Source organism: Orbicella faveolata, unplaced genomic scaffold (assembly GCF_042242905.1).
Source record: "Orbicella faveolata isolate gen_17 unplaced genomic scaffold, um_ofav_v1 contig_3, whole genome shotgun sequence".
NCBI lineage: Eukaryota > Metazoa > Cnidaria > Anthozoa > Scleractinia > Merulinidae > Orbicella > Orbicella faveolata.
In genome coordinates, this window is record NW_028301558.1 from 13,975,626 (window position 1) to 13,990,556 (window position 14,931).

The following is a 14,931-nucleotide window of genomic DNA, read 5'->3' on the forward strand; positions in this document are numbered from 1 at the left end:
AGCTGACGTTGAGGATCTTCCGGAGACAGCTTTGATGGAACTAGATGGTGACGATATGGGTCCGGGTCTTAGATGCATAGAGAAGCGTTGGGATAACGACTGCCTTATTCATCAGGAGCTTTGTTTCCGTACGAACATCACGGTCCTCGAATATTCGCGTACGCGGGAGCTTGCCGAAAGCACTTCAGGCGATATTGGATTTCACCCTGAAGGTCGTCATTTGCTAAGATTGTGTAAAGCGACCTGAAGGAAAAAATGACCACATAGACATAATCACAAACGTGTACACTTCCCTTTGTTAACCCGTCTCATTTTTGCATAATTTTGAAACTTTATTTTAACAGTTGCTCTTTTCATATAAAGACCAAACATTGAATACTCCTTCTCAGCAAATTTCCTTACATTTTAAAATTGCTGTTCGTGATTTTCTCTCTCTTTTTCACGCCACCGATGCCAGATTGACTGGGACCTAAAGTCCAATGCTTGGCAGTGTAACCATGGTAACCACGAGACTCCAACCTTTGTGATATTCACAATATTAAATGTCAAATACTCACCGTATTAGAACATATCTGGTTTGTGAGTTGCGTCTTATTCTTCAAGTAAGAACACTGGCTCCCTAACAAAGTTAAAATGTGTTATTTTGTAGTGCCAAATAACTTCAACTTTTGCCACCCCCAAAGAGCTTAAGGTGTTAAAAAGCCCCTAAAATATGACGATGTTAATGAAAAACATAAGTCGCGTTTTCTGAAAATATAAGATTTTAAACACCTGAACTTTTTAAAATAACATTTTGGAACGATTTTTCGGAATTGCCCTCCATGCGCTGGATCGGGGCCGTAGCCAGAGAAAAATTCGGACTGAGGCATTGTCCATGTTAATGCTCTTCCTAGGTTTTTAGGGTGTTAATGATGACTACATTTAAATACGACACTGGGAGCGCGCACTGGGTGTGGTGCAAAATAAGGAAATATCAAAAAAGCCTGTAAGAGTACCGAAAACGAGAGCTTATTGTCAAAGCTCTCTATTTTGTATTATATAGGACGAAACAGAAATTCACCGCAGGATATGCGGAAAGTCAAATCTTGTACATGTTTTGTAAAAGAGCAACAACTGTTGGCGTTAATGCCATCAAACAGCACCTCAAAAGGGTGGGCTGGTTGCCATGGCAAGCGTTTTAAATTAAACCTTCAAAATTTGTTTTCTCTAATGAGCAGCAATGGCATACAATTGAAGCTTTTTCAACTTTTTGTTCATTTTTTCGGGTATCTTTCCATTTTAAAGAATCCAAATATTGATTTTAAAAACTCCCCACCCCAACTTGTTTGGGCTAAAATTGCCTTTTCTGACAGAAGTGTTTTTTTTTCTTACGATATATATATATTGTCGAAAAACAACGAAAGTCTGGATGCTTGTGAACATCCTAGGGCGTTAATTCAGATAATTTAACGGGGATTCAGCCAGGTAATCCTTCCTAAAATTATCTTTAACCCTGGTTACATTTAAAAACAGCAGCTGAATAACAGACATTTTAATTAAGTAAATCTTAGTATAAACAAAGAAAACCTTCAATAGTTTGCTGGCAACAATCAAGTAGGGTTGAACATACACTTCACAGGTAACCGCTGAAAAGCGCACGTGGGCGTTAAGTACCAGCCTTTGCCACCTGCTGAAGCAGACAGTTTCTGAACAACATATGTGGCTTTGCCAACGCTGAGGTTCGATAAATTTTGGCTTGGAGCCTATATCAAACGCTTAAAATGTAGGCCGCTGGTGTTTAGCAGCTTACGCTGATCTGGGACCAGCACTGAAGGTTGAACTGACCGGACGGTAAATATATAAAAACTCAGAGAGCCAAGAGGGATATAATATACCATTATTTCACTCACGCCGGATTAAGGTAATTGCAGTATTACAGTGATATTTATCTGCGACTTGCGCACGTGTGCAATGTATATTAATTTCCACTAACGCTAGATTTCAAGTAATTCCATGAGTTCTTCAAGCGCGTCAGTACCGCAATGGATCAGGGCATATACTAGATTTCCCCCTCCTACGGTAGTTTAAATGATTCTACATGAAATCATTAACACATACATTATCATCCAAGTTCAAATAGAGTTAAAACTGCTAAATTCGGTGATGTATGAACAGGCTGCCCGCTCAACCTCTGCATTTTCGGGTTGGCCGTACTTCAATCTTTGAGAATGTTGTACACTTGAACACGTTAATTGGGTCAAGCCCTAATGCGTTTGAAAAAAAAATTCAGTCGGATGGGAATTTGTACTAGGACACAAGTGAAGTGCTCGTATTCAGTAGTCTGTTTAAGTGGTATTAAAGTTATCTACCGCCTAAATGTAACCACCAGTCAGTGTTCTTTAAAATGTGCATGTAATCATGCACAAAGGTTCTTAAAAGGATAGACAACTAGTGAAAAAGCCGGCCCAAGATAATTGTGGTCTTTGTTCAGGCGACGACTTCCGTGATAATGGCGGGCTTAGGCCTTTTTTCGCAGTGTAGACTAGATATTTCACGGCCATACCTGAGTGGGATTTCCTTTGCTGAATAGATTGATCTCTTATTCATAAAGTACCTGTTAACTCATTATGTATTCAGCAACCGTTATCGGTTCAGTTATTCCAAAAAATAGTCACGCCCAATATATGAGCTTCTTGCGGTTAGCTAGACGCGGCATCCTTTGTTAGCGTTCATTTGAGAAATTCAGTATATTGGACCTTGGAGAAACGTGGTGTACATTGAGACTGAGATGCTTGTGAGCTTGGTGATTTGCAATGCAATAGATACTCATTCATACTGGTTGGTGGTAAATTTTAGCCATAGTAGCGTAAATCTCTTTCATTTGACTGGTCACAGAACATGGACTTCAGATAGCGTCGGCTGATGATTATAGTATTCGTAATCAAAAATTCTAGCTCGTGGAATTAAGGTGGGTCTACAAAAAGAGGGTCTCTATGGGTGGGCCAACTGTCAATGACGAACTAGCCAAAACTTTGACCGTCAAACGAGAATCAAGTGAGGAATTTCACAGCCCACTCACTGCCGAAGGGAAGGGTATATATCGTTATTAAGCTAATCGTATTCGGATATTACAAGCTCGCTAGCTCCCGTAGTCCAATTGCGCAAAAAGCTTTCATTTCGTGGACTTTAATTATAATCTGGAACACAAGTTTAGTTTATTTATCAGAGCGATGGACCTCTGGGTTAATTTTATATAGGCTTCGTGATATATAACTGAGTTACTCTTTGCCTGCATGTCCAAACAAGTTGACTAAAATTGTAAGCCATTACATCCCCTACAAATTGCAGTCAAATAAAATTGAAAGACTATCAAATGGCTCACAGTGTAACCTTAAGCTCGATATTTTGGACCTTTATCCATCAAAGCTAACCTCTCTAGAATAGCGAGCAAGCAAGCATTCAAGAACTTTGGCATAGAATTATATACGGCACACAGAAACTGAGTAATTCAGTCTTATTTTATACAGTTCTGGCAAAAGCCAAATTTTAAAGCAATAGGTGCATGACAATCTTATGAAACAGAGAAACTTCACCTCACTACGCCATCAATCAATCAATCAATCAATCAATCAATCAATCAATCAATCAATCAATCAATCAATCAATCAATCGAGATGACACCGCCGAAGTGGATTTTATCACCTGATATATTCTTGAAGAATGTTTACGAGAAGAAAGATAGCTAAAGGATGAATGCGTTTACTCCACTGAGCTGAACTAAGCTTGAATTGATGAGATGCTCAAAATAAGAGGCTAAGCTAGAACTGATCAATTCGTTTAGATTCTATATCTCGTGGAGTTAAAAAAAAAATCAGACGAACGGCTTTTGGCACAGAGTAGCTTGTAACAACTTTGTATAAGTTTTTAAAATCTAAACACACCTTGATTAAAAAAAGTCGTTTTGGTTTAAAGCAAATATTTAATTTGTAGGTAAGCCGCGTCTCGTTTGTTTAACACGCGTTGTTGATTGTCAGTGAATCAACAAGTGGATTTGAATGACTTCATGCAAAGGCGTGGCTGAAAAAAAAAATTACAAAATGTTTCTTTATATTTGGCCCGAGAACCCAGCTCAGAACGTTCCAAGTTCTTTTAAAACCGGATGAATCAGAACACCACAGAGTAGACGATAGGATTCTGTGGGACCTAAATATTTCTTTGGCCCCGAATGTTAATGGCGAATGTGTGTCGTTGAATTTTCACGGCATTACTAATTGTGAACATTTCGATGAAACCTTAGAATCACGGTCTCTATGGCAAGCTTGGAAGAATGAGGGAAAATAAAAGCCTTTACTTGCATGATTTTCACTTACTGTTTTTGGCAGATCATATGTATTAAAACATCTCGTACCTAGGCTCCACTGAGTAAGAAAATGAGACGATCCTGGGGACGACAACGTCCCACGACATTTGAAAAGTTCTTTTCGATCGACGGCTTACAACAAACCGTAATCGGCCCATTCAAGTGTTTGATAATATATGTGTGAGGGCTAGAAAAGTAAGTCTGTTCTACGTGGACGTTCGTTTTTATCTCTTCTTTTTCTTTTTTTAGAAATTTCGTCGAGGGAAACATTGAGATTCGAGGGAAACAAAATTCATTGTTGCCCAAGGGACCAGTCATTAAGTGTTCAATATAAAATCACAATTTTAAAAGGCAAAATTACAATGCAGCAATTCATGACTAGATGGAAAATTTCTATATACATGCAAAATGCTCGTTTAAATTATTATTATTTTTCTAGAGAAGGTTCATATAAACGTTTACGCGGCTAAACAACACTGAGAAAGCCTTCAAGAACGCGTTCTGGTTACCAGGAACTTTGTTTTCGCCGATAGTCACCTGTTCTAGTCAGCTCGCTCAGGAGGGGCAGACAGGAGGGACCCTGTGAACGATAGTACAGTTTTTCAAAGTCCGGTCGAGAATGTAGATTTTGCAGCTTCTTGTACGGTTTGAAAAAAGAGATATGGAAAGCAGGGATACCCTCGCATCTGCCTGCGTTTGTACATCGCTGATTAAGCGCTCCCCCCCCCGCCCCCCCCCCCACAACCTACTCGTACGTGCACTGAAAGCCCCAGATTTTCATTTTCGTTGCACTTGCTTTGTTTAGGAACTGAAATCGAGGCTCAATGTAACGCAACAGTGCATCTTTACCGGCAGTTAAAAGCCATGTTAAGCGTCCAATTATTTTTGTCATCATATAAATTCAACCACACGTTTAATATTAGCCCGCGAACAGGGTCCCGGTGAGTTAGGTATGGTTGGACATTAAAAACATGACGTAATATTGAAAATGTTGCTATACAAGAAAGATCGTTTAGTCGTTGAAACGATATTGGCACGATCCCTCATCAATTCTGTTGTCAGTTTTGTAGAATACCTTCACAAATATATCATTAAAATTAACGCATACGATATTACTCTTTTACTAACTGTCGCTTTAAAAGTTAGATCTCAGTCTGGCATTTGCGTGAAAAGGGCGTCTACTTTTTATTATTTTTCTAGTTTGGTTATAACTAAATCGCAAGAGCCCTGGACCTGACTGTCACTGTAGTCAAGGAACATCTCAAGCGTTCAAATTGCGCTCTTCAAAACTAGCGTGTAAGAAATCGCTAATGAAATAAAGTCACGTTTTTCACGGAGCTGTCAGTCGCAAAGCTGCTTTATTTGCCTTTTGTTTGAATTACAATGAAGCGACACGGTTGATATATATACGATATTTGCCCTTACGGCTTAAGAACAGGTAATGACTCAACAAATTCCGAGCATTCCCCGCACGCACAATTGTCTCAGTATCTCAGTCTGCACGATTTGCGGTTTAGTCAGTGCGCCGGGGCCAGTGGTTTACAACACAGGCAAACCGAGTGAGGTTAGTTGCATCTGTGATCTTTCTAAATGTTCTAATTTAGGTAAAAGAGTTAGGATAGCCCTTACTAGTTAGTATGGAACTAAAAACGTTTGTAACGATTCGCAACATCAATTAGGAGGGTTAACGGGATGTCGAGAAGATGACAGCACTAGTATGCGTCTTAATAATCCAGAGAAAACATAAACTGGGAGCCTGCTTTTTTTACGGCTGCGGGGTGAAATGTAATTCTGCAGATAATTTTCTCAGTTGTGTGCACAATCAGGCATCTAGGAACGCATAAAAAACCAGCTGAAACATTTTTCGTTGCGCAAGGCGGAACAGTTTTTCCCGAAAGGGTGTTGCTGATGCACAGAAAGTAATTATTCGAAAGAATTAACTCGAGATATTTCTTGTCCGTAGAAAGCAAATGATAGTGCAACGATCTCTCCAAAAACAGAACAACCCAGCAAATATTTCTAAATGGCGGCTACTGATATTCTTTGCAACTTGCTTCGAGTGTTTTGACGTAAACATCATATCTAACAGTATATTCCTGCCGGAGACACCTCGAGCCGCTTATATAGGATTTCTTATTAAGGAGTCCATCCACGTATTTCCAAGACGTGCAATTCTCTAAAATTACACTTCGTTTAATTATAGCTGACTGGTTGGAAAGTGAAATCAAACCTATACTCTATTTTACCAGTTGTTTTGATAAACGGATCAGTGACGACGAAGAAGTGTGCGTTTTGAAAACACGGTCAAAGACAGAGGACCACAGAGTTAGTGAAGTAGAGAGTCAAGTAACCTTCAAGTCCGGTGTACAACAAATGTAAGGCTGGTGAACATTCAAGTTATATTTTATATTGTGTTGCTGCCACAATTTAACGTTTTCAAGGGTAAACTGAAATATTTAATAGCAAAAGGGTTCTCGCCGAGTCAACAAAACATAGCATTTATCATAATTGCTTCGGGTTTGGTCAAATATGTATTTCCCCTCCAGCACTTGAGTTTTCAGTTTGGACCGGTTTGGACCTTAAATTCGTTATAAACACTTCAGAAATGCTGCTTAAAAGTAGCTCTTTGCGACTGAACTGATTAGAACGTGCTTGGCAGTAAAGTTCAGCTCTACACGAAGACTCGAAGTTTTGTCTCCCATGACGAGCATACGTCACTCTCAGTCAGTTTTTCAGTGGCTGACAGCTTTGATCTGTGCCCTTTTAAATTAAACCAGCTTTTTAATATCTACTTCGCACTAAGCGCAGGATCAAGGGATCGCGTCGCCTTTAGCCGTTGACTGGGTACAGCGTACGGCGGGGACTTACTTGGTACTGAAATCAGACCGAATTATATGCGACGCGATCCCTTGATCCTGCGCTTAGTGCGAAGTAGATATTAAAAAGCTGGTTTAATCTAAAAGGATGGACATTCACCAGCTAGTTTTCAACTTTAGCCGCTGACTGGGTACAGCTGCGTACGGCGGGGACTTACACGGTACTGAAATCAGATCGAATTATATGCGACTAGCTGGTGGCTGTCCATCGACGTCGGGGTTGCTGCTAAGTTACCGTAGTGTAAATCATGTAAACCCATGTAAGCTTCAGTGGTGGATCTAGAGGAGGGCCCCCCTTTATTTTTTCCAAAATTGCAGAAGGAAGAAAAGCCGGCAGGGCAAGCAAAACAACCCCCACCCCTCTCCTCCTTAGCTCAAGCTCGGTCTGGATCCGCCACGGAGCTTTAGTGAGGAGCTTTAGTACTGAGTTCTTTCATTCTGATCGAAATTAGTCAGAAACACCCATTGGTAATCAAGAATGAAAGAAAGTTTCAGTATTAAATCATATTACTTTCATTTTTATGATCTGCAAAGTTTCAAACCCAGTTAAAAAGCATTTTATATCTCTACTGCTCATCAGTCTCTATATCCTGCTCAGTTGAAACAATCTTTATACTAATTAAATCAGAAAACATCAAAATTTCCTTAGTAAAGGACAGATCAGGCGTTTCTGTCTGTTAGTAGTGCTCGTTGAAATAGCATTTTCGACCAGTCTTCTAAATCACTGATCTGCTTGGACATAAAATTGTAGCCCGTGAGATGGTTCCGCTCGTGTTACGGCCCTGTGTTGAAATAAGGTTGCCTTTATTGATTCGTCTTCGTTGACCGTTAATACTTTTTATGTTTATTGTGAACGGTGTGGGTATAATTGCTGCTAATTCTGATACAAAAAGTGAATGCCATGGAGTGTCCGCCGGGACCGAAAACTGAAGGGGCTGCTGCTGTAAAGAGGTGGCCGTTGTAAGGGGGTAGGGGGCGTCAGTGGAGCTGAGGTTCGCCGGACTCTATTAAATTATCGTGTTCTTCAAATTTACGATATAAGTTAAGGCGGGTAAGTCTGCAGTGGAGCCCAGTGGCCCATCAGAGGGACATTAGGAGTATATCTACACCCCCTTGAATAAGATGCTATAGTGCGTTGCAAGATTATCTGTACATTGTTAATTCCATCCACTCTGATCAGATTTTATTGACGAAATCTAACCATATGGCCCCATTTTCTGAAAACTAATCGGAATATATAGACCCAACAACTTCTAAAACTGAATCAAGTAGCAAAACTCACAACAGAACGAAAAGATCAAAGACAGCCTTTAATGAGCCACGACCTGAAAAGATAATTGGTTCACAATTTCATTGTTTTCAGTGTCAACGGTATTCAGTGAATAAGTTGATTAAAAAAGATATTGATCAGCAAAGAACTCAACCAGTTCTTAGGGAAATAAGTTTCAAGTTGAAAAGCGGTAGCCTGATTGCGCTTGCATATTAGTTTGAAAATCCTTCTTAATGAAACGGTAAGAAAACTTAAGTCTATACGTTTCCAGAATATATAAATCGGCGTTGTCCTGGAAAAACTCGCAGCTGATAGCTGAGAATATGTACAAACAGAACAATTACAACCTCCCAAATGAATCATCATATGACCTGATAACTGTTTTTCCACAATTCAAATTCAAATTCAAATGAAATGAAATGAAAGGTGAAAAGGAGACAGTATGGGGTTTTCCCTTTCGAGTTTGTCTCCTAAAATAATCCTGAAAACGCAAATTCACATCTGATAAAAATTCACATCGAAAAGTTCAAAAATTTCCTAAAACATTAGTAAAAAGGGCATCAGAGCCTGTTCTTGAAAATTTTCAGAGTTTCTGCCTCCGCAACGTCTTCAGATAAATTATTCCAATCATTAACTATATTTATTGGGTGGCAACACGTTTGCCGAATCTGTCTATAGGTACTGCTAATAACAAAACGCAAATTTTAAGATAATAGCCTATGAACCGAAGCCTCCATACCCAATTATTATTAAAAACGTCAAGATTTTTCAACTTCCCGAGTTTCAGTTATGGGAAGACCGACGCCTAGTTCTTAAAGTACGGAGCTCGAGATCTGTAACCTATCCAATTTTTAGAACTGTGAGATTGTCAGTCTGTAACGATCAGTAACCATAAAACAACCTATATTGAGACGTGTTGCTCGCGAATTTGCTCGCGTAAATGAATGGAAATCTGGGAACGAGATTGCAAGAAACGCACCAAAACCTCGATATTGATTTACTAACAGTGATAACAAAATTCAGTAAGGGTGTATAACCTTGCAGGTAACTTCGGAAAGAACTTTTTTGTTCTTGTCGAAACACCTTTGTCACGCCTTCGATGTCAAGCTGTCACCTCTAGAGGAAACCAGTAAAACTCCGAACACGTGAAAAACACCAAAACAATAGAGTGGAATGTGTGGAGAATTCACGCGTTACAAAATTGTCTGCGCTGGCTCACTATGTCCTTTTACACTTGTCGTCGTCGAAGCTTACAGACTGCGGTGACAGCGAGGTAGGAAAAGTGTTGAAAAAAAGGATCTTCCAACTAAAGAGTACGTTTTGAAAACACTTTCATGTAGGCGAACTTTGCAGCTAACACCGAAAGAGCGTAAGCTAGTAATATGGCACGATGAATAACAGTTCGTTTGAATGTAGTGGTTCCGCAAAAGCTGAAATCTGTCAGAGGACGTTTCGAATAACACTTGTAAGCGGTGAACTGGAGAAAATTCGCTCACTTCATTAACAACGTCACCAGGTTATGTTTCTTGAATGTTGTTTAGTGATCTATCTGTTATTCGTCGCTAAAAATTCTCAGGTCGAATACGAGCAGAGCTGCGCGCTGCAAGTTCGTGTGTTTTCAAGCTGACTCGCGGTGCGGGGGTATTTTCGCTATAGACAAACTTAAGCTTAAGCTTACGTTTTATAAGGTTTAACGTCTATTAGTTCACAGTTTAGGTTTTCATGTTTGAAGTTTTTAAAAATTATGTTCTCTAAGTTGTAATCAATTAATGATGTATTTCTTTCGAGGTAAAGCACTCCATATTTTAAATCAGTTTTAAACTGAAATATCGAAAGTTGTAAGCTTATACTTTAATATGTGAGCTTAGGAAAGAGAATTTCTACTATAATACGAAGTTTTATTTTGAATCTTAAATGAATTTCTCACACAGTTAGCTTATAGCGTTGAAGTTAATAGCGCATGCATGAGTTTCATGTTGATAACGATTTTTGCTGATTCATTCTGCCAAATTAGAATACGGTCTGTTGGTGGTATTATTTTTTGTTTTGCCCTATCTTTGCATCTTTTTAAATTTCCCACATAACTCATGTGTTCAGGCAAGGGGGGCTTTGGGCATTTTCATTTTAAAAACATAAGGCTTAAATCTGTTGGTCCATCAACTAAGTGTTTCTGAAATATTTTAAGCTTTTAATTTAACAGATCTTTTTCAATATATTTGTTTGTATTGAAAACAGTTTGCAGTGAAGGTGAACTAGCTGTCATTCAAATGTCTTTGTTTTCATACGACCAAGTATATGAAGTTGTCGTGATCGGTAAGCAGAAAATCATAATATTATATCATTGCCACTGTAACGGTAATTATTTTTAGGTTTATTAACGTGAATAGATGCATACATGTACACGTATCATAGAAAACTCCAGTGTCAAGTGAGGTTACTAAAGGTGACAAGAATATTCTTGATGCTGCTCTAGCTATTTGAATTACAAAACAAACAGTAATTTCCTTTTTAGACATGCAAATCTGCATTGTGTATTTAGATCAGAATATTTCAGAAACCCACCTTAGCTCTACTCAAATTGTGTGCAGGTTTTCAAGTTTTAACTGGTTTGTTATCCGAGAAAGGTAAAGTATGAACGAAAACTGGAAATGTCCAAAGAGACGGAGAGGCTAGGGGGGGGGGGGGGGTGGGTGGGTAGGTGGGTGGGTGGAGGGGACAGAGGGTTTAAACCAAAAACCCTTTATTGTGGGGAATATTTTTTGGAACAATGCAATAAGCAGTTTATCATCATGGTGTCAGGTTTTCAGAGGCTTCAAGTTGCTTTGCATTGTAGGAATCCAAACTAAATAAAGATCTCCCAACAATGGAAAAGTCACTATTCATTAGTTTTCAGTGAACATGCACCTTTCCACATTCCATTTGTTTAATAATTAATATGTTCCTATTGTTACTCAAGGAAATGGTCCCAATGCACTGAGTTTGTCTTACCTGTTATCTGGAAATGAGCCATACTACATTCCTCACCAGCACCCAAATACCATTCTTGACCAGAAACTGTATGAGGAGTGTGGAAAATCATTGCTGGACAGTGTAAGTGATATCCTTGTTACTAGATAATCATTGGGTGATATTTCCAGAAAATATCCACACCTTACCACAGGCGGCATGAACATTTTAACAACCCCTCCCCCCCCCCCCCCCCCCGCCATCTTGCCCCCAGATTTTATTGGTTTTCTTCTGTAAATGAACGTGAACATATGCATAAACAATCGATGCTCATCTTGTATCTTTCTTTCCATGGTCATCAGCTGTGTCATGAGTTTGCTCGTGCATTCATACTCTCCTCTTTCCCCTCTAAAGAAAAACCTATGGCTTAGGAATTCTAATAAAGTGCCCTCCGTGCCTTTGGATTTCCAGTTCAAAGAACCCTCCCTTGTCCTCAGAATTCCATGGTATATGTCAAAATGGTATAGGTATGGATGTTTTCTGGAATCACCCATTTCACCATACAATATCCTACTGGTAATAGTACTATATGCACAAAAAGGACCATGAATTGAGTGGTCTGGGTTCCAGCAGGGGTTACTGTGTCAATTGTGTATGTCATAAAGCCTTTAGTCTTTTGTGTATGGACCTAACTCGACCTTGGACCAATATATTCCTAGCATGGTCCTTATGCTTGGTTATTTAGTCCAATATAATATAATACATGTATGTAAGAATGGTTACTTTTTATTTTCAGGATTTAGAGTACTTGAGTGAAGGCCTAGAAGGACGTTCCTTCAATCCTGTTGCACTGCTATTCGACCAGTTACTACGTCCCAATGCTGACCTCGGGAAAGACCAGGGCTCATGTCTCAAATGGCACCACAATGAAAACCGAGCAGTCAAACATCTGGTGCTGGGAAGTGGTCCTCCAGGCGGGTCTTGGCACCACATGCAGGGCTCGCAACTGACGCTAAGTCTTAACAACTGGCTCGAGTTACCGGGGTGTGATTTTCAAGATTGGCTAAGAGCTCATAGGTCTTCCACTGTAAGGAAGCCATGCAGCCTTGTTACCAATGGGGTGAAAAGCAATGGGTACAGCTACGATCGGGCAACAACAAGTCATATCGCTGAGTATTACAAGGATTTTGTCAATAATACTAACATTGCATCAAACTTTTGGAATGATGCCAAGGTGTTGTCTGTCAAGCACTTACATCAAAGTGACTGTACCAACTGCCACTGCAGAGAGTCGAACATTCCTCGAGACGGCTGCTGGGAGATCCGTGGTGTCAGGGGTGCATTACCTGAAATGCCAGAGATGTTTGTTGTACGCGCGTACAATGTTGTTCTGGCAACAGGAAACAGTATCCCGAAGGTCTTGGGCATACCTGGTGAAAATCTTCCATTTGTTTACCATAAGATGGATGTTATTGACAGGTATTTAGGAGAACTTAGTGAGCCTGCCCTTTCAATGGATCCTTGTCTTGTAGTCGGCGCCGGATTGTCAGCGGCTGATTGTGTCTTAGCTCTTCGGAACAAGGGTGTTCCTGTCATCCATGCCATTCGCAGAAATGGAAATGATCCTAAAATAATTTACAATCAGCTGCCGGGAGTGGTGTATCCAGAGTATTATAAAGTGGGTCAGATGATCAAGGGCGATGTAACAACGGCATACGGGAAGGATGCCTTGTACACAGCTTATACCAAAACTGCTCTTGTAGAGATCCGTAAAGACAAGGAGTGCATTCTGAAGAAGGCAGATGGAACTCTATTCAAACAGAAGGTCTCAAATGTTTTTGTGTTAATTGGTGCAATGCCAGATCTTTCTTTCTTACATGGCATCAGTGGACTTGGAGCTAATTCCGCAAAGAAAATTGACAGCAAAGAGAATCCAATCAACATAAATCCTTTCAGTTACGAGGCTGTGAACGAACCTGGGATGTTTGCAGTCGGACCTCTAATTGGTGACAACTTTGTTCGCTTTGGAATTGGTGGTGCTTTGGGTATCGCTAATCATCTTATGAGGGAAGATGAATAGCCCAAAGAACTGTCAACTGTTTACCAGTAAATACTTGTTGTATAAAAAAATACATATTGAATTAGTGGTGGTGTATCTAGTATTAAGACTATTAATGTAATATAATTTATGTAATGTGTTGTCTGGAGTGGCAGTTAGGTCTTAACTGAAAAGGGTTATATGCTCTCTAATTATTTTTTTCACCATATAAACAATAAGTGTATTCACTAACATATAAGTCATACCTAGAATTCTTTTTTTAGTGTCTCCAAATTATACCATTCGCTAATCCTCAATGTACTTCGGTCGTAAATTATACATTTGGAAGGGGCAGTCTGTCCTTAAAACTAGATATTCAAAATAGTCTAATTACTAGTTTGTTAGCCTTTATAATTATATACTCTGCATGAAATTGTAAGTTGTATTTCATGATGGCTAACTTTAATATTGAATACCCCACTAGAGCTTTTCAGTCTCGAGGTTTTTTGTAGCAACAACACTTTTTGTGGAAAAAGAAAACAAGGAATATAACAGTTCTCCAACACTTGCCTTTCTAGACATTTAAACTTCTTTGAGTTTATTTCAAGTTCATAGGTCATTAAGCTTTGAGTATCAAATTTCTCTTCTTTTATTATTTTGACCGTTTTGTGTAATTTTCAGTATCAAAATCTATTCATGGAAAATAAGTTTACTGTAAATAGTTTTATCCCATTGCTAGCCAGGTAGCATAAAATTTAATGTTTTTCCACTCAAAAAAAAAAGAAAGAAAGAAAAGAAAATTCTCGGGGGCGGGGGGGGGGGGGGGATCAAGGAGTAGTAGTACTCAGTCTGTAGTACTCATCGCAGACAAAAGAGCTCAAAGATGTCAGTCATTATTTATAGCAGTCATGTATTGCTTGGCAGAGTCACACTTGTCAATAAATTACTGGATTTGTCACTACTTATTGTTGTATTAACATGATTTTCAATAGTTCTACCCCCGGGGTAGAGAGGGGAACTCCCATATAAAAAGGACTGAGTGCTCGTTGGAAATTTTGTAAAGAACCCCTAAGTGGTACCAAAATCCTGTTTTGTGAGTGTGGCTTGAATTTTTTTTCTCCTCCAAGAGGTAACAATTCCTACATAACGCATTATCTCCTGTCATATTTTTTTGGCTCAATACCCTAAAAGGTACTGCAAAAGCTCACGCCGTCAACCTTTTGAGACTTAACACCCTAAGATGTACCAAAACTGCTTTTTTAACCTCAAAAGGTATGATGAGCACCCCTGTCTTTTTCATGTGGGAGTCTCCCCCCTCCCCAAGGGTTCAACCTCCCTTTTGCACTCTTAACTGCATTCTGATCTCCCTCTGCTTAGGATGGAGGGACCCCCTATGCATTGACTAATAGGCATGATTAACATACCATTTAGGGGTGAAACTTGGCATGTTTATGTATCAGTA

The 14,931-nt window shown here is 39.4% G+C and overlaps 1 protein-coding gene across 4 annotated transcripts; it reads left to right on the plus strand.

Annotated features, from left to right (window-relative positions):
• The first annotated feature begins 1,790 nt into the window (after positions 1 to 1,790).
• Positions 1,791 to 14,430, plus strand: LOC110062675 (oxidative stress-induced growth inhibitor 1-like). Of its 4 annotated transcripts, XM_089297626.1 has the most exons (5): positions 5,828 to 5,903; positions 6,543 to 6,714; positions 10,721 to 10,798; positions 11,442 to 11,575; positions 12,228 to 14,430. In XM_089297626.1, exons 3-5 carry the CDS (start codon positions 10,753 to 10,755, stop codon positions 13,509 to 13,511), a joined length of 1,464 nt encoding a protein of 487 aa, XP_089153752.1. In that variant the 5' UTR covers positions 5,828 to 5,903; positions 6,543 to 6,714; positions 10,721 to 10,752; the 3' UTR covers positions 13,512 to 14,430. The 4 variants fall into 4 exon arrangements, with proteins under 4 accessions (XP_089153754.1, XP_089153753.1, XP_089153752.1 ...); XM_089297628.1 differs by lacking the exons at positions 5,828 to 5,903; positions 6,543 to 6,714 and adding an exon at positions 1,791 to 1,900; XM_089297627.1 differs by lacking the exon at positions 6,543 to 6,714 and having other exon boundaries at positions 5,807 to 5,903.
• Positions 14,431 to 14,931: the final 501 nt, after the last annotated feature.

Coding starts and splice junctions, on each gene's coding strand:
- LOC110062675 (XM_089297628.1), top strand. CDS start 10,753: ATGTCTTTGTTTTCATACGACCAAGTATATGAAGTTGTCGTGATCG. Junction 10,799..11,441: donor ATATGAAGTTGTCGTGATCG/GTAAGCAGAAAA, acceptor TTGTTACTCAAG/GAAATGGTCCCAATGCACTG. Junction 11,576..12,227: donor GAAAATCATTGCTGGACAGT/GTAAGTGATATC, acceptor TTTTATTTTCAG/GATTTAGAGTACTTGAGTGA.